Source organism: Pogona vitticeps, chromosome 1 (genome assembly GCF_051106095.1).
Source record: "Pogona vitticeps strain Pit_001003342236 chromosome 1, PviZW2.1, whole genome shotgun sequence".
NCBI lineage: Eukaryota > Metazoa > Chordata > Lepidosauria > Squamata > Agamidae > Pogona > Pogona vitticeps.
The window spans coordinates 346,449,750-346,468,487 of record NC_135783.1 but is presented as its reverse complement, the minus strand read 5'-3'; the positions used below and the strand labels follow the sequence as shown (position 1 = coordinate 346,468,487).

At 43.9% G+C, this 18,738-nt stretch overlaps 1 protein-coding gene across 2 annotated transcripts in view; it reads left to right on the top strand.

Moving 5' to 3' along the window:
- The window catches only part of SYNE2 (spectrin repeat containing nuclear envelope protein 2), a 294,996-nt gene that overhangs the window by 36,404 nt on the left and 239,854 nt on the right, over positions 1-18,738 (top strand). For both annotated transcript variants that reach the window (XM_078383714.1, XM_078383713.1), the window contains exon 2: positions 2,231-2,347. In XM_078383714.1, the coding sequence (XP_078239840.1) occupies positions 2,269-2,347 (79 nt within the window). In that variant the 5' untranslated portion in view covers positions 2,231-2,268. The remainder of the gene's footprint in view (positions 1-2,230; positions 2,348-18,738) is intronic.

Below are 18,738 nucleotides of genomic sequence, written 5' to 3'. Positions count from 1 at the left end.
TGATATTTAATCCTGTTCTACCCATGTGTAGTGATCACAGTAAAGTGCATGGGACCTAGATACCCACATCTGAGTGGGTAAAAAATAAAGAGGCAGCTTCATAATGCAGATTTAATATAACCCATAATTTGGCTCTGAGTTGGTGGCCGTCATCATACCTTGTAGCTGCCTGTGGAATTCAAGGAACTGTCGTCAATGAACCTCCCAACAAATCTGTACACCTCTAAATTTTGCTATCAAGTGTTCACTGGATGATTCTGGGTTGCTAAATTTGTAGAGAGAGAGAAAATCTCTTTACTTACCTTTATTTTCTCAGTTTAAAAGTATCAGGTGTCATTGTCATTTTTACCGTTTCTCCGAAAATAAGACCTGACCTGAAAATAAGCCCTAGTATGATTTTTCAGGATGCTCGTAATATAAGCCCTACCCCAAAAATAAGCCCCAGTTAAGTGAAACCCTGTCCTCCACCATTGTGCAGCAACCAGAAGAAGATGATATGACTGTATTTGAATAAATGTAAATTGTTGTACATGAAAAAAATAAAACATCCCCTGAAAATAAGCCCTAATGCATTTTTGGAGCAAAAATTAATATAAGATCCTGCCTTTTTTTCAGGGAAACATGATATGACATTAGGAGTTTACCCATGAAAAGCAATGCCATGGTTCAGAGTGCAGCTGGAATATTGTAACATGGATGTTGGCTGCATTTGCATGCAAACACCGTTTGTGGCCACAGGTATGAGTATGGGTCAGCCTGAGATTGGATTCAAGCTAACTATGATTAGGAGGAGAACAAACCAGGATTGTAAACCATGGTTTAAACTTGGCTTGTTTACCTAAACCATAGTTAAATTCAGTGTTTCTTGCCCTGGTGTCCTCCAGTTGTATTGGAGTGAGGCTAGTGGATGTAATGGTAAATTAAATTTTTAAGTTACATGTGAGCATAGTTATCTTTGGTTATCTCTTGTCCTTCGTTTCTTGAGCAAGCAATGGACCATATGTATGTATTTCATCTATATGGATCTGGATTGCCGTTGAGAGATCCATTTACCTTCTATTCAACTTGCTTTTATTATTCTCTTAGAGTATCTTGAACAGAGGAGTTCTATCAGTTGATTGTTGATCCTGTAAAAAAAGCACGAAAGCTTATTTTGATTTATGCCAGAGTGATTTGTTTTTTTAAAGCCTTAAACAAGAGTGAGTAAACAGAAATGGAGAAACACGTTCTCAAGGAAGCATTGAGGAATTTAGATCTGAAGCAATCACTGGTAATAAATATTGTAAGCTGGGCATGTACCACAATAGGAGTGATATGGATTTATGACTTACTCTGTGTGTGTTGGATGAAGATCAGATTTCTTTGGCTTCAGCCCAGTGTTTCCCCAACTTGGTTTTTTAAAAAAGGTTTCTCTGGCTAACTGCACGGGCCTCGTGCACGGTGGTGCCCATGAACTATTATACACATTTAGAAGGCCGTTGTATGTATTAGTCCAAAATGCAAGGGGGCATGATTGATGAGGGCATCATCCAGAAGAAAGATGGGCACAGGGCTGAAAAAATAAACTCTGTTGCAAATAGAATTTGCCGAGGTACATGGTGGTAGCTAAGATACAGATAAGACAGGAATGATAGCTCTTTTTAATGTCCGGTAATGTCTGTTTCTTAGTTACATTTTAATCTTTTGTTGGCTGCACTACTTTTCTTTGCAACTTGCTGTAACAATTGCTGAGCCAAGAAAGATCTGGGAAAAATTTAATGAGTATGTCCAGAGGGGGTGTGGAAAGAGAAGGAAATAAAAAGAACCATCCTTCTGGGTCGGTAGGAATGGGCTGGTTGAAAATTCCCCAGGAGACACTGTCAGCTTGACATTCTGGCTCGTTCAACTTTCTTCCTCCCCTTCAAATCTGCGCCTCAGATCTTTCGATTCAGATCTATTTCCTGTTTTGTAGCAGTGGCTTTTCCAGACACGGAGGTGAGCCAGCTGTTAGAAATAGCATCCATAGGGACCCAGAAAGGATAACTTAACGGCTTTGTGGTTGGGAAAGAAGGCGTAGTCCCTGATGCAGAAAACATTGTCCTCAGAACACACAATTACAAATTTAATGCTGGCCATGTTTTTTCTCATGTTGTTGTTTTTATTGCAGGCATGAGTTTCAGAAGGGAAATCCAGCTGTGGCTGTCAGCTTAACATTGATTTCTTTCTTTCTTTTGTTTCTTCCCTCTTATAGTTGGAATGAGCTTACAGTAACCTTCGGAACTTAAAAATATGGAGCCACACAGAATCTCACCAGCGGATGAAGAGCAGTCTTCCACAGACATAGATGACCTTCACTATTCACTGCAAGGTAAGCTATGTAAGAACATTCATGGGCAGGAAATGTTGCTTCTTTTGTATTTGTGTCTCAAGAAGTGTCTTTTGATCCACAGAAGCTTACACTGAAACCTGGTTTATTAGCCTTTAAAGTACCATAATATTTTGTCCTCCAACCCCCGGCTTTTCTTTTCTTTTGTCCTTTGGTTTTGCTAATATTCTTGTGTACTCTAACCTCCCATGAAACCCGAGCCAGCATGACTGGTTCTATAAGCACTTTTAGAGAGCAGGAAAGTTGCTTTTTTGGGCTACAACTCCAGAATGTCCATGGTGGCTGAGGTATTCTGGAAAATATAGTCTCTCTCTCTCTCTCTCTCTCTCTCTCTCTCTCTCTCTCTCTCTCTCTCTCACACACACACACACACACACACACACACACACACACACACACACACACACACACACACACACACACACACACACACACACACACACACTCTATACAAGGATCAGCTCACATGGCTGTCTAATTCAGCTTCTTGCTGGCCATAGTCTCCAGAAAACCCATCAACAGAGTTTGAGAAGTCTCTCGAGATACTGATCCTCAACAGTTTGTAAATTCCTAGGATATTTGCCCCTTAATAACTTCAGGGAACATTCATAGGCTGCAGATTTCCTCAACCTGTTGCTCTCTGGATGTGTTCAACTATAATTCTTACCATCTGTCAGCCAGTGAGGATGATGGGAATTTTAGTCCAAGCCATCTTTGAGGGTATCTGTGCTTTTAATTTCATTGAAATATTCTTATGGAATAAGTTGAAATGCTATGTGCAGCACAGTCCTCTGAATGTCCACTGATTTACGTGGGGCTTACTACCAAGTGTGTGAGTGTTGATGCCTACCTGTGGCGTTCATTCATTTGTTTGTTGCATTTCTACACCAGCTTTCAAGCAATAAGATCCAGGCAACATAAACAGCAATCTTCCTTCCTACTTGTATCCTCATAATAATCCTCAGTAGGAAAGAGAGTGAGAGATGACCAACTCAGTTTTGTGCTTCGGTGTGGATTAAAAACTTGATTCTGAAAAATCCCACTCCCAGCTTTAACCGTTATACTACATTGGCTCTTTCTGAAGTTGTTAGAAAGTGGTGGGCTGGAACTAGGGAGAAGGACCTCTGATCCTCACTCTGCCATAAAGATAGCTGAGTAACCGTAGGTTTGTTGCATTCTTTCCACTTAAAAAGGTAAAGGTAAAGGTTCCCCTTGACAATTTTTGTCCAGTCGTGTCCGACTCTAGGGGGCGGCGCTCATCCCGCTCTTCAAGCCATAGAGCCAGCGTTTGTCCGAAGACAATCTTTCCGTGGTCACATGGCCAGTGTGATTTAGACACGGAACGCTGTTTACCTTCCCACCGAGGTGGTCCCTATTTATCTACTCGCATTTGCACGCTTTCGAACCGCTAGGTTGGCGGGAGCTGGGACAAGCGACGGGTGCTCATTCCATTGCGTGGATTTGATCTTACGACTGCTGGTCTTCTGACCCTGCAGCACAGGCTTCTGCGGTTTAGCCCACAGCGCCACCATGTCCCTTTCCACTTACTCTACCTTAAAAGTAGAGAGATAGTGGAGGGATGAAAATAGGGTCTAAAGAAACCATTTATGCTCTGTTGAGCTCTTTGGAGGTAAGGGTGGGGTCCACTTATGATCTATAAGGGAAATCTGAAGCCATGGAACTAGGATAGTGAAGTAGGAGAGCGAATGAACTGACAGTCAGAAACTTGGTAGTTAAGCAGTCTCAATTGAACAGTCAATTTTTGGGGGTGACCTTAAGGAAGTGTCACCCTCAGTGTCTTCTCTAAAACAGGAATCATAGTAGATCACAGGGATATTGAAGGTTCAGTAGCAGGCCAGTCCCATTTTTGATGATCATTTGGCAAAGCTAATGTAGATACTATACACCTTGCTTTCATTCTTGGTAACCCTTTGTTTTTTGTTTAAACCATTGCTCGAGAGACACTTTGCACAATAGGTTACAAATCACAGAACACTCCCAGGGCTTTTATTCATGCTGTTTTGAAAAGATCAGCTTCCCATGCTGTTCCCTCCTGTTTTCCTTTGCCGAATTCCATGGTTGTTGGAAACCACTGTCAAGGACATGATTCCATCCAGGCTCTGTTGCAGCCTGAGCAGTCAACGGCTGTCGCGCTTTACTACCGAACAAAACATCAGCTCTCCTGAGTCCCACCACAGCACCTTGTTATCTATTCAGAATGAAATCCCTGGCATTCTCTATAGGCTTGTTTGCACACAGCTAGAAGCAGATTTTTCTAAACCTCTGTAGAATTCACATGGATTGGAATAAACTTTCCAGAATCCTGTTTTTAAGAATCGTGCTAAGCAAGCAGTTTGGCCTTCCTTTGCCCCCTTCCAAAATGAGTTTCCTTGTTACCAAACAAAAAGCCGGAATTTTATAGGCGAGAGGTGAGGCACCATATTGCTTGGTATGTGTTCCCCAGTAATTCCTGCTGCAATTCCTGTCTTGTTAATCTTTTTTAAAGAAATACATAAGAAATCCAAAGACGACTAGTATATCAATCAATAATTAATACCTTGTTATTTTTTAATTAATATTATCATCATCCCAAGCTGTGTAGACCAGGAGGCTCAAGCTACAGGAAACTGGATTTAGACTGAATATCAGTAAAAACATCTTAACTGTTAGAGCAGTACAAAAATGGAAGCAGTTAACTCAGGAGGGGGTGAGAGCGCCAATGCTTGAGGCATTCAAGAGAAAGTTGGACAACCGTCTGTCAGATCTGCTTTGATTTGGATTCCTGTATTGATCAGGGGGTTTGGATTCACTGGCTTTATAGGCCCCTTCCAACTCAATTATTCTATGGCTCTATGACTCTGTACGTGGCAAAACTCATAATAAAGAAAACTCAGTTCCTATCTCGTTTCAGAAAGTCTGAAAGTGTGCAAAGGCAATTTCTGCCTCAGATGCAGCTGCCACAGATGACAGTAGTACTAGTCTTTCTTAAACAAGCCATTGTAAAGTCCTTGAATGTACCGAATACATCTTTTAAAGAAGCCAACAAATTTTATTAGCTTGCATTTTTAAAACTGATCTTTTAAAACACCAGCATATCTCCCCCACTCTGGCTGCTTTGCACTGGTTGCCCATCCGTTTCCGCGTTGACTTCAAAGTGCTAATGATCACTTATAAAGCCCTAAACGGTTTGGGACCTCAATATTTGGCAGACCGCCTTCTCCCACCCAGATCTACCCGAATCACCCGACATAGCCAGCAGGGGCGGCTGAGGGGTCTGACGCCGAGAGAGGCCCGGAAGGAAAAAACAAGAAAACGGGCCTTCTCGGCGGTGGCTCCTCGGCTGTGGAATACCCTCCCAACAGAAATTCGGCTGGCACCCTTGCAGGGCGTTTTCAAAAGCCAGTTGAAAACCTGGCTATTCAAGCAGGCCTTCCCTCCAGTCAATTAAGTCTTTCTCCTTTTTTCTTGTCTTTGCTATTCCATCTTGGTAATCCTCTCTTTAAATTAATTGTTTTAAATTGAAATTGTAATTGTAATTTTATGATTTTATATATTTTTATACTGTTCTGTTTTATTTTGTAAGCCGCCCCGAGTAGACATGGTCTGGGGGGGGTAAAAATCAATCAATCAATCAATCAATCAATCAATCAATCAATCAATCAATCAATCAATCAATCAAACAAACAAACAAACAAACAAACAAACAAACAAATAAATAAATAAATAAAGCGTTGGCCTGTCAAGGGGCGGCTCGGTCTAGTTCTTACTGGTTGTGGAATAATAGACAGCTCTTCCTCAAAATATAGAAGGGAAAGACTAATTTTTGCCTAATAAAAGAAGTTCCATTTATTAAGCACACTGGAGTAGGAGTTGAAACAATCACCCTTTTGTCCTTCGCCAGCTCACCTGCACCCAGAGCCCTATGGAAATTTTAGTTGTCCATGGCTACCAGGTGAATTGTGAAAACACAGACTTGTTCCAAAGAAATGAACAAATGCCGACTGTTGTTATAATTACAACAACAGCGCTTTTCAAGAGCTTGGAAAGTTTTTACTTTTTTTCTCGTGGATTACAGTTCCCAAAATACCCCAGCTGGCTGGTTCCAAAAAGAAAAAGAAAACAGTAACACTGTGGTCTTTTCCTCTACCTCAGTGGTTTCCAGCTTTGGGCAAGCCAGGTGTTTCAGCCCACAGGTATTCGGACTGCAATTTCCAGCAAATTCGGCTAGCACAGCTGGTGGCAAAGGGTTCTGGGAATTATAGTTCAAGAACACCTGGGCTACCCAAGGTTGGGAACCAGTGCTCTACCTTATCTGGCTCTTTTGGAGCAGGAAGAAAATTAGGGTTTGGAACCATTGTGAGGAAGATTTGGGGTTTAAACCAGAAAGTTCTACCCTATGGTGACTAGCGTAGAGAAGATCCTTAATTTGTCTGTGGGTTTCTACTGTAATCTTGTTAGTAGTGCAGTCCAGGGCCGGACTGGGAGCAAAAATCGGCCCTGGCATTTAGAGCACACAGGCCCACTGGCTGTGGGGACACAGGCCCACCTGGCTTTGGGCCAGGATTGGCCCCATGGACCCCTGAAATGCACCGGGGGGATTTTGAGCGAGGTGCTCTCGCCATCAGCCTGGCCTACCTCACAGGGCTGTAGGGAGGAGGATAAAACTTGGGAGGGAGCCGAGGATATGAACAAAACGAATAAACAGAACCTCCCTGTGCAAGAGGAGTGTATCTTTTCTGCCGCAGCGCATCCTAAGGAGCAGGATAAGAAGGCAACTCGTATCTGAAGCGGGGTTGTGACATTCTCAGGGGACGGTGAAACAAAGACAGCGTAGCCCAGCTCTGATGAGGAAATTTTCACTTAAAAAAAAAACTGGCCAGGAAAGTTGATCTTCCCGGGACTGGGTCAGGATCCCTCCGGTCGAGGCTGGGCTTGCCGATGAAACTTCAGCCCAGCCTCATCAGAGGGGCTTTCCTGGGAGTCAGCGTGGCCACCCCTGCCCGGGAGGAGAGGCTTTCTCGGCTTCCAGTTTCCGATCGGCCCTCCTCACCTCTTCCAGTCCCCCCCTCCGCTCTTTTCCCCGTCCTCGACCCCTTCCTCCTCCTCCTCCCCTCTCCGCCCCCCCGGCTTTCCCTCCTTGCCTGCTCGCCCGGGGAAGGCCGGCCGAGGCGTCCGCTCCCTCTCCTGTCCCCCAGCGACGCGTTTCCCTTTGGAGAGGCCAAGGGCGCCCGGCGAAGGCGACGCGCCCAGGCACCGTGCGCTCTTGGCCACCTGGGCGCCCGGGCAGCGGGCCTGGCCGGGGCGGGGCGGGCGGGTGGTGGGGGAGGATCCAAGGCGAGGCTGCCTCCTCCTCCTCCTCCTGCCGCCGCTCCCGCTCCGCCCTCCAGCCCTCCCCAGCCCCGGCGCGCCAGGGCGAGGAAGCGAGCAAGCGAGCGGGGCGGGGGATGCGCCAGCGAGACCCTCTGGCCGGCCACCAGCACCAGCCGCGGCCCGAGAGCAGCCGGCGGGCAGGCAGGGCCGGGAAGCCGCGGTGTCTCAGCTGCCCGCGCTAGCCTCGAACAAAGCGCGCTGCTGCTGCCGCCGCCAGCTCCGCGGGTGCGGGAGGTAGGCAGAGCGGCCGCGTCCCCATGGCCGCCGCCTCCGCCGCCCAGAGCCTGCCTTCGCCGCCACGCTAGGAGCCGGGCCTCGGCGTTGCCCCCCCCTCGGGTGCGGGTGCGCTCTTGGGCCGGGCGGGGAGGTTGGGGGGGACGCCCCAGCTGGAGGGGGTGGGAGGAGGAGGAAGAGGAGGAGGCAAGGCAAAGCAAGGCAAGGGGCGGGGAGGGAAGGCTCCCTTTCGCTCTCTCGCTCGCTCGCTCTCTTTTGGGGAGGGGGGCTCAGCCTGGCCCTGCGCTGAGGCAGGAACCGGCCCTTCTGACCATCGGCCTTTCTGGCATTTGCCAGAAGTGCCAGATGGCCAGTCCGGCCCTGGTGCAGTCTGATACTTCATGTGAGAGACAATGCATGTATTCGGCTGAATCCCATCCTCTCTCTTTTTTGAATGCATTTATAATTTCCCGTACACTCACTAAAAACATTGAACCCTATGGCTGATGATACAAATCCATATATAGATAGTATTGATCCTTGCTTCTGTTTGGTCTGGTGTGGCCCCCTCATTTTTTCTTAGAAAGGGAAATTGTTTCAGGTGTGGCTGCTTTGGTAACCAGGCTGGCACACCTTCCTTCAACAGAGATGTAGCGATAAGAATCAAGGATGGCGAAAGAGACAGGTAACACATTCCATAGTGACTCACAGTGTTTTCCTAAATAACTCTTGAGCTGCTATGCAACCAGCTTGAGTGGTAAGAAAATTTCCTCATTGTGTGGTCTCATTTCAGTTCTCATGGTAAACCTGTGTATAGTCCTCACTACCAAGTAGCATTACTTCCTAGATGAAGCCAAAGGCTCGCAGTGTAGACCTTGAAGAACTTCTTGACTGAAATCCTGTTGATTGGTGTAATAAGTCACAACTAGAACAGGCCCATTGAATCAGTGGAATTGACGGCGCCTTCTGGTGCCGTGTAATTACCGTACTGTGGTGAAAACTGCTCATGACTTGAGTTTGATCCCAAAGGGTTCAAGTAGCCAGCTTGAAGTTGACTCAGCCTTTGATCCTTTAGAGCAGTGGTCCCCAACCTTGGGCCTCCAGATGTTCTTGGACTTCAACTCCCAGAAATCCTGGCCAGCAGAGGTGGTGGTGAAGGCTTCTGGGAGTTGTAGTCCAAGAACATCTGGCATCCTCCTGCTAGGAAAAACTGAGACAGGAAATGAAGGCCTAGAATATATTTCAGAACTAGGTCCAGCACCACGTGAGAGCAACATAGATGTTTGAAGGTGTGGCCCTATAGGCTGAAATTTCCAGAACTCTTGGAAAATTATGGGATTTGGAGTCCAAAAAATCTGAATGCGTATCAACCTCCCCCATGCTCTCAGGCTTCCTTGTTCCCTTTGAGCTTAGCTGCAACCACCAACTACTGTGAGGATACTCAGATTTTCCCAGGAACCATATATTCTTGCAAGCCACTCCAACTGTGATGGAAAATATCAGATCTTGAATGGGCACCTAAGAAGCATTAAGTTTACAAAAGATCTGTTCCTCATTTTTTGCTATGGGCTGATCCAGCTGCCTGCCTTTTTGACCCTCCTGGGGGATGGTGTGATGATGGGAACTGTTGTGAGAAGTACCCCCATGTCCAAATTTGCCACAACACCCACTGCCTGGAAAGATGTCCCCCCTCCTCATTTTTTTAAGTAGAATGGAACTTGTCACCTTCTCTGTGTGAAACAGATGCTGTACTCCCTGTGTGGTTCAGAATGTTTCTTTCTTTCCCTACAAAATCTTTATTAGATTCTCCATCGTGTTTTCCCAAAAATTAAGTTTCCCCACCTGCCTCAGCTCTGCCTTTTCAGGTTGGCCAACTTCCGCACCCGTTTGTGCAGGGGAAAAGAATGCAGAATATATTGTCCCATGCGATTTACGGTGAAGGTTGAGAAAAGTTTTGAGGAGTTCCAAATCCCCTATGCTGACCAGAGGATTCTGGACATTTATAGTCCAGAAAAGTTACTTTCCCAAGCTCTGAGTTTGGGAAACGGTGTCAACTTTTCCTTAGTGGAAGAATTGGCCTTTTCTTGGGTAAGCTCTTATTGCTCCACTTTGACTGCCGGGCCTCGGTGTGAGCTGACACCAAGGTGAACTCATTGTGCTTGACCTCCTGTGGCCTTGCAGACATGGGTGTCCTAAAGAGTAATGAACAGCTGGGTGAGGGTGAGCTGGGGAGCAGGAAGAGATCTTCCCTCCATCACCCACCTCTCCCTTCCTCTCGTTCCCATAGCTACTAAGCCGTGGAGTCCCAGAGAGGATGTTGAGATGGGGGGGGCAGGTGTGAGCTTTCCGTGAACATGCCTGTTCAGGATTTGTTCTCCACGCCTGCTGATCCAATTTACACAACATCGCCAGTGCGTAATTCCCCTGCTTAACCTATTTAACTCTCATGGTCGGGCGCTGATTCAACAGGGCATTTCAGCAAGTCGGCTGTTGAAACAGACGCTCTCCCCTGGTGTGGACTCTGCTCTGCCCTGACTCCTGTCCAGAAGACTGAGGGGGAAAATGCAGGGCAGGGCAGAGATTTTGATGGCTAGGAAGAAAGGTTGCAACTAGCTTTGGCTTTTGTTTAGTTGAGGGGCATCCTTACGTGAAAATACTGGAATCTTGAATTAATAGAGAAAGGTGACATCATGTTGTTGATCTTGGTAGGGTAATCTGACCGTCGTGGCCCCAGAAATAACAAGATCACAAACGATTATTTCCATTCTGTCAGTTTCTGGAAGGGACTTGGCACGTCTTTCTGTGTTATCCCGGTGAGGAGAATGTAGGACTGTGGTTTTCATCTTTCTCTTCATGTGCTTCCGGATGGAATCCCAACCGAAAGGACACAACAATTCCGTTTCCCCCCTCCCCTCCTTAACAGATGTGTCTCTGCGCATGTGTTGAGAGAAAAAAAAGATGAAGTGATAGGAAAACCAAAGCTGCCCTCCCCACTTTTGGGGAGGAAAGAGGGGGGTTTAAAATAAAATAAGGGCTGGTTAGGTAACAAAGGACGGACCTCTTAACCTGGACCTCCCCCTCCAATACGATTCTTGTTTAAAGCAGAATAATTTCCTGGATATTTCATTTAGAACAGTGTTTCCCAATGTGGGGGTCATGACTCCCAAAGAGGCTGAAAAGTGTTTGTAGGAGGCAAGTTGCAGGTTGCCTTATAGATTTTGTGTGTGTGTGTGTGTGTGCGTGTGTGTGTGTGTGTGCGCGTGCGTGCGTGTGTGTGTGTGTGTGTGTGTGTGTGTGTGTGTGTGTGTGTGTGTGTGTGTGTGTGTGTGTGTGTGTGTGTGTGTGTTCTGTGCTGTCAAGTCAGAAAGGATTTAGAGCAACCTAAACAGGGCTTTCAAGATACTGTAGGTGAGATATTTAAGGAATAATTTTACCGCTTCCACTCCCTCAGTAAGTTTCAGTAGCTGAAATAGTGGCGATTCAAACCCCGTTCTCCAGAGTCCTGGTCCACCACTCTACCCACTATGCCACACTGGGAATCCTAAATATGTTGTGGCCCTTGTTAAATAATTCCTTCCTCAGCCGTTTTAGAGCAGGATATAAAAGGCAGTGTGTATGTGTGAGAAACAAGCCCTTTGGCTTCGCCCTATTAAAAGTGCCTTATTATGCGAATGGTAAAGGGTGGGGTTGTAGGTTCCTTGGCTATTATAAAAGGGGGTTGCACCTTGAAAAAGTTTTGGAAACCACAGAAATAAAAGCATCCTTCTTAGGGGGAGAACCAGGATTCAGTACTGCAGAAATCCATATTTTAGAGTTCATATAGAGAACCTCACACCCAGGGGTCAAATTCAGCCATTTGGGTTTCCTGGGATGGCAAGGCCTTCTTCATCATGATGGCATAATTCGGTATTTTCCCAGCTTTTGTACTTCATTTTTTTCCCATTTCAAAGGAAGTGAAGCGTGTCCCTCAATGATTGGAAGTCAGACTAAATGGGGCAGCTATTTTTTAGTCCCCAATATTTATCTTTCAGCCAGCCCACTACTGTACTTGAATTTCTTTCTCCCTGAGAATTTCTTTAAAATGGAATTCAGACCTCAGTCTGAAGTAGGGTCTTCACTCTTGCTTGATAGCAAAATTCAAGCAAGAGCCAGTTTCACCTCAGGAGGTCGAAGGGTTCCAGGCAAGCGGTGATTTCTGTAACATTTCAGAAAGCCACTGCGAGTCAGAACGACATAAAATAAATTTTCTAGCATGTCAATTTCCATATTTCCACGTCCATTTTGGTTGGAATCTAAATGGTAGGAGAGAAACCTTTATTTTTGACTAAAGTTCAAATTAAGATTTTATTTTACATTATTGACAGCAAAATGTAGAAGAATGGCCAAAATACTGTCGCTTAGTAGAGTAAATTGCACTAGAGTAGTTCATCAAATCAAAGGGGATTTGGTGAGTTGGCTGTTCTGTGAATTCCATTGATTTAAGCAGGCCTACTCTGGTTGTGGCTTACTTTTGCATACCAAATTGCAACTAGAGGAGGTTCATTTGAATCAATGGAACTTATGAAGGACTCACCAAATCTCCATATATAATCTCTTAGTTGTACAAAGCCGTGCTATGGAGCAAAATTTGATTAGTAGAATGTTGTAGCTATAGACACCGTCTTGAATTTTAATTTCTCTTTCTTCAACTAGCCTGGAAGTGGATTTGTCCAGTTGTGCAAACTATGGCTGACGACAGAACAAAACCTCCAATCCTTTAAATCAAAGGAAATCTAGTGGCATGGTGCTAGATCTCATGAGTTCTCCTAGTGAATTCAGACTGTACTCTGGATTCAGCTGTAGTCATGAAGCTGAAGCATCACTTCTGGGTGGAAAAGATTATTGTATGAGAACATTGAAGCCCCCTCTTTTCACTGTAGCTGTCTTTCACTGCCTTTTCTAGAATGATTTTACAATTATAACATGCACCTTATTCAATATTGGTCTTTCTGTTTTTCTCTTATTGATTAGCGCCATGCATGCATGGTACTCAGTATGATAATACTTTTTCAACATGTTGGACAAGGATTTGGGAGATCTGAATTCAGATCCCCACCCACCCAGGAAATTGTAATGTGTGGCTTTATTCCACTCACTTTTTCTCTCCCTGTGACCTATCTTGGGAGACTAAAATGAGGAAGAGAGCCATGTTTGCCACCTTGAACACACTGATATAAAGGCAGGGTATAAATATAACCAATAGTACAGTACATACATGCACGCACACACATACGCATTAAACTAGAACAAAAAAGAGTATTCATCTTGCATGGCTGTATCCCAGTTCAGTTTTTCCCCTCTGATGCAATCAAAGCACATGTGTGAACCAAATAAAGCTCAGCACAAAGGGATGATTGATACGGTGTGATCATGTCAAAGTTTCCATGTTTCAAAACGTAATTCAAGAGTGGGAGGAGGCTGGACCAGGAGAGCCTTGGAAGTAGCTTTTCAGGTCCTGTAACACCCTGCGTTTTGGACATGCGCAGATATCCAACTGGATGTTGTGACAAATGGCATTAAGTGCAGAAGATCTTGGAAAAGTTCTGTGTTGCTTATTGGAATCTGTGGTCTGGGAAAAAAAAGGGAAGCCCTTTTTAAGGTCTCAGTGAGTGGGGCTGGATTTTCCATATCACATCATATATAAACTCCCCTCCCCAACATATCTAATTTCAAACCTGGGAGCCTTCTTCCTTCCTTCCTTCCTTCCTTCCTTCCTTCCTTCCTTCCTTCCTTCCTTCCTTCCTTCCTTCCTTCCTTCCTTCCTTCATTTATTTATTTATTTCTGGCCTATAAGACCACTCTAGGCTGCTTCCAATACAATGTAAACAATAAAATAAAACAGAATTACATAAATCATACTATGACAAATACAATACAAAGATAGAATAGAAAATAAATAAAGGGAGAATAAACAGAAAATCAGGTATTAGCTGGAGGGAAGGCCTGAGTGTACAGCCATGTTTTTAATTCAAAGGAGGTGCTCCACCACTGAGCTTACACCTCTGTTACTAAAAACCCCCACCAAACCCTATAGGTGTGTAGAATTTTGTAAGTATGTCCACATCAGAATTGGTCCCATCTAATATTAGTTGTGGGCTGAGAGAGAGAGAGAGAGAGAGAGAGAAACAACTTTTTCAGTTTCCCGTCTTTTTAAACAGGTGCATGCCATAGCCTAGTATCTTATGGAAATTGTATATATTTTAGGCTAGATGCAACGTGGAAGCAACTACAACAAAATAAATCCAGGGTCATTGAGAGCCTTATTAAAATTGTCTGACACAAAGGGCCCATTCATCCTTGCCGTAGACACAAAAAGTCCTTTTTAATGAATCACGTGGTAGAAGAATCTAAGCTTTTGTAAAACTATTAAATCCTGGAATGCAGCAGTATGGAAAGCCAATATTTCCCAAGCTGGAAATAAATGAGGGTGGAACCAGCTGTAGGAAGGACTGAAATGGTGTCAAGTGTCCTAGATGGATAATAATGGTTGGCTGAATTCAGCTTACTCTGATTACTTCTAGCATCAGTTGTTTAAATTCGCAACTGGAAGGTGTTCAACCAAAGTGGTTTAAATGCACACCTAAGATGTGATGATTTGATAAATAGACATGGCAAAATTGCTTAAGTTTTTCTTTCATTTTCTTTCTCCCTCCCTCCCTCCCTCTCTCTCTTTCTTTCTTTCTTTCTTTCTTTCTTTCTTTCTTTCTTTCTTTCTTTCTTTCTTTCTTTCTTTCTTTCTTTCTTTCTTTCTTTCTTTCTTTCTTTCTTTCTTTCTTTCTTTCTTTCTTTCAACCTTAAGTTCTTTCTCTTCAGACAGACAAGCTTTACCTTAGTGACCAGAAGACTGAGAGTTTTTTTTTAATTAGATTCTTGTGCTCTTTTGCTCTTAAATGTGTTTTTAGTATTGATTTTATTCATCGTTTTTAATATGATACTTGTTAAAATTTTTAAAATATTTGTATATTTACTGCTTTTAGCTTTTAAATATTGTCCCTTTAATCGTGTCAGCTGCCTTGGGCCCTCTGGGGAGAAAGATGGGGTAAAATATTTCAAACAAACACATTTCTATCCTAAATATGCAAAATATGAAATTCCTCTCAGTAACAAGAGGTGTTTCTGTACTTTGTTCTTGGTATGTGAGATATTCCAGTGGTGATTTCCAGTCACCTCCACTACAGTACTACCCTCCACTACAGTACTACCCTATATAAGTTTCCACACCTGAGCAAGGATTCAAACCAAGGCCTGTCTGTTGCTATGTACGCTTGTGTCACACACACTCTCTCTCTGTATTTCTATGCTGCTCATGGCCAAAGAATCCAACAGAGGATTGTTTTAATATAGCCCCTTCCCTGCTTTGCCTTTGAAAGGGCAGGTACAAGTTGATCAGGCGAAGCTTTCCCTAGCTGAGAGAAAAAAAAGCTGCATCTGTTGAATCAGAAACTTGCCATTCAGCTTTGAAAGACAAAATGCCTGAAATGAAAGGAAAAAAATGCAGCAAGTGGCAGTACAAGGACAAATATTAATTAATCTCCAAAAGTAAATAGTTTAGACTTGGATAGAGGGAGTAACAAAAGCCACTTGTCTGTGGCTTAACCTTGCCCTCCAGGTTTGGCAAAGAAACCGGAGAGAATAAAGGGATTCATTGCCTGAGGATGATACCCGCTTCATGCTTCTTCCTGGCCTTCCTTCATCTGTGTCGCTTCCTCACGCTTATCTTCAGATAAATACAAGCTCATCATTGTGTGAGAAAGGGAATCAGCCAGCTAGTGTTTCTGTCTTGCTGGAACAAACACCCAGCATAGCCTAGCTTATTAGCACTAAAATCAATTAACGTACTTCCCCAGTATTTTAATTATTAGGCTGTTTTTAAACCAAGAACACGTCTTTGTTACAGTCCTTCGTATCTGGTGGATTTGGCTAATCTCAAGATTAAAAAGGTAAAGGTAAAGGTTCCCCTTGACATTTTTAGTCCAGTCGTGTCCGACTCTAGGGTGCGGTGCTCATCCCCGTCTCCAAGCTGTAGAGCCACCGTTTTCTCCGAAGACAGTTTCCGTTGTCACGTGGCCAGTGCGACTTAGATTTGGAACGCTGTTTACCTTCCCACCGTGGTGGTACCTATTTATCTACTCGCATTTACTGTACATGCTTTCGAACTGCTAGGTTGGCGAGGAGCTGGGACAAAACGACGGGAGCTCACTCCGTCGCGTGGATTCGATTTTACGACTGCTAGTCTTCTGACCCTGCAGCACACAAAGGCTTCTGTGGTTTAGCCCGCAGCGCCACCACATCCCCTAATCTCAAGATTAACCTCCCCCAAAGTGGTGCAAGAAATAGTTCGCTTCTAGGAGGCCATCGGCTTGGGTCTCTCTCCTGCCCACAGCGGTGTTCCTTACTTCTGTTTTCCTGGGCCCTCATTTGTGTCTGAGTTGGAGGTCTTGTAGCCATCACTTAGAAAACCTCTACTGTTTGGGATTGCAGCTCCCAGAAGCTGGCCATGTTGGTTTGGGGCTTTTGGGAATTGTAGTCCTCCAAAAGTAACTTTCCCCAAATCTGCTAATGGTATTCGTTGCTCCCCTCCACACCACAAACACTGGCGTCAGGGGTGCTGTTGCTTCATCTTTTCCTTTCCAGTTGTTACACTTTCCCCTCCAGCTGCATAGGAAGGGAACAGTTATTCTTAGGCATATTTGACAACCCTAATAATAATAATAATAATAATAATAATAATAATAATAATAATAATAATAATAATAATAATAATAATAATAATAATAATAATAATAATAATAATAATAATAATAATAATAGTGTTAGAATTGCAGAGCTGAAAGGGACCCTATGGATCATTGAGTCCAGCCCCTGTCAAGGAGGCTCAGTGGGGAATCGAACTCCCAACCTTTGGCTCCACAGCCATAGACCTCAACCACTGAGCTAACATTAACTGAGAAACAGGGTGAGTGTGCTTTTGATCAGAAAAATTGAAAAGTCTTGTACTGGCGAAACCCTACTCCCACATTTTAGGTGCTTTTTGTCTTTACTTAAAAAACGGGGACAATATAATACACTATAGTCTATAAAGTTGCATGTAACTTTTAGCCCAGTTCCATGACAGTGTTTCAATAGAAAGAGAAATACATTTTATACAAAGATATTCAAGTGGGAGTGGGAGAAAGAGCAGGGCAGAAGATACAAACGTGATCTCTACTTTGCATCATGGTTATCATCCCGTATCCTAGCATTTTGCATTTTCTCCAGTGAGTAATCTAGGTGTATGTGTGTGTTCTGTGCCATTGAATTGGAACTGACTTATAGTGACCCTAATAGGGTTTTCACGGTAAATGAGATATTTAAGGAGTGGTTTAACCAGTTCCTCCAGTTAGTTTCCATGGCTGAGCAGGAATTTGAACCCTCTTCACCAGAGTCCTGGTTCACCACTCTATCAATGACATCATACTGGGGATGATAAATACAGTAGGACTCCCCTATCTGTGGGATCAGTATCTACGGATTCACTTATTTGCTGGCTGAAAATACTAAATACTGTACTCCCCACACTTGAAATGCCTATTTATATGTATTTCCAGGGTGTATTTACCAAAACTGGCCATGAGAAAGGGCCAGAGATCATGCAAGGTATAGTGTTCGGTATTTCCACATTTTCAGTATCTGCAGGGCCGGGGGCTTGGAACCGATACTCCAGTCCTGCGATCGATCGATCGATCGATCGATCGATCAATAGATAAACTAGCTTAGTATTGTAGTCTTGAACCAGTTTTTTGTTTTTGTTTTCATCGAGGGAACAGTTTTAACAAGTGCAGCTTTATCTTGGCAGTACCATGGGAATGAGAGAAATAGCGTTTTGGAAAGGGCAGGAAAGAGGCTGCCAAAAAACTACGTATCTTGCTGATTTCTGCTTAACAAGTTAAGGGCTGGAATCTTGTTGTGATGAGCACTGCTTTACCAATTCTTTGACTCCCGTCGGTTCAGATATACTGAATCCTGGGAGCTTTTTCTGTGCCACTGTGGATTCACAAAATATGTACATAGTCGTTCTTTGGGAGTGAGGTACATGCTGTATTCATTTTTAAATTCCTGTGGCTTAAGTATGTGCGTGTATGCACACACATGCATGTCTGTGTTTTCATTTATGTGTTTAATTTTTGCAAGCTCAAGATGGGAGCATAATTGAAGACGACATGGAGCTCAAGGCTTATATAGGTGAAATGTTTAAGGAGTGGTTTTACCCATTCTCCTCCCCTAGTGAGCTGCCATGACTGAGGGGAATTTGAACCCAGGCCTCGCCTCTTGAGTTGTGGTATGCCACTCTATCCATTACTCTGCACTGGGTAACTTCAAGGTTTAGGGGACGTATCAATTGCTCAACAAAAAGCATCTTGTTTTTAGCAACCCTATTTGTATTCCACCATTGTATTCCAAGCAACATGAACTTTATCCTCAAAACAACCTTATGAGGGAAATCAGGCTAAGAGATGATTAATCTCCTGGGAGAGTTTGGAGAACTTAATGACTAAGCAGACATTTGAGTCTGCTATCTCTTACCAGTACAAACCCAACAAATATCCACCATGTTAACTGACATTTGACATAAAAATTTTATTCATGGTGTTAGAGGGGAGAGAGAACTCCTGGTCAGTATATAGAATTTAAGCAAAGCCTCAAAGATAATTACCGTATATGAAATTAATGAAGGAGATACAGAACTATTTGGAGAAATGGGACAAATTACA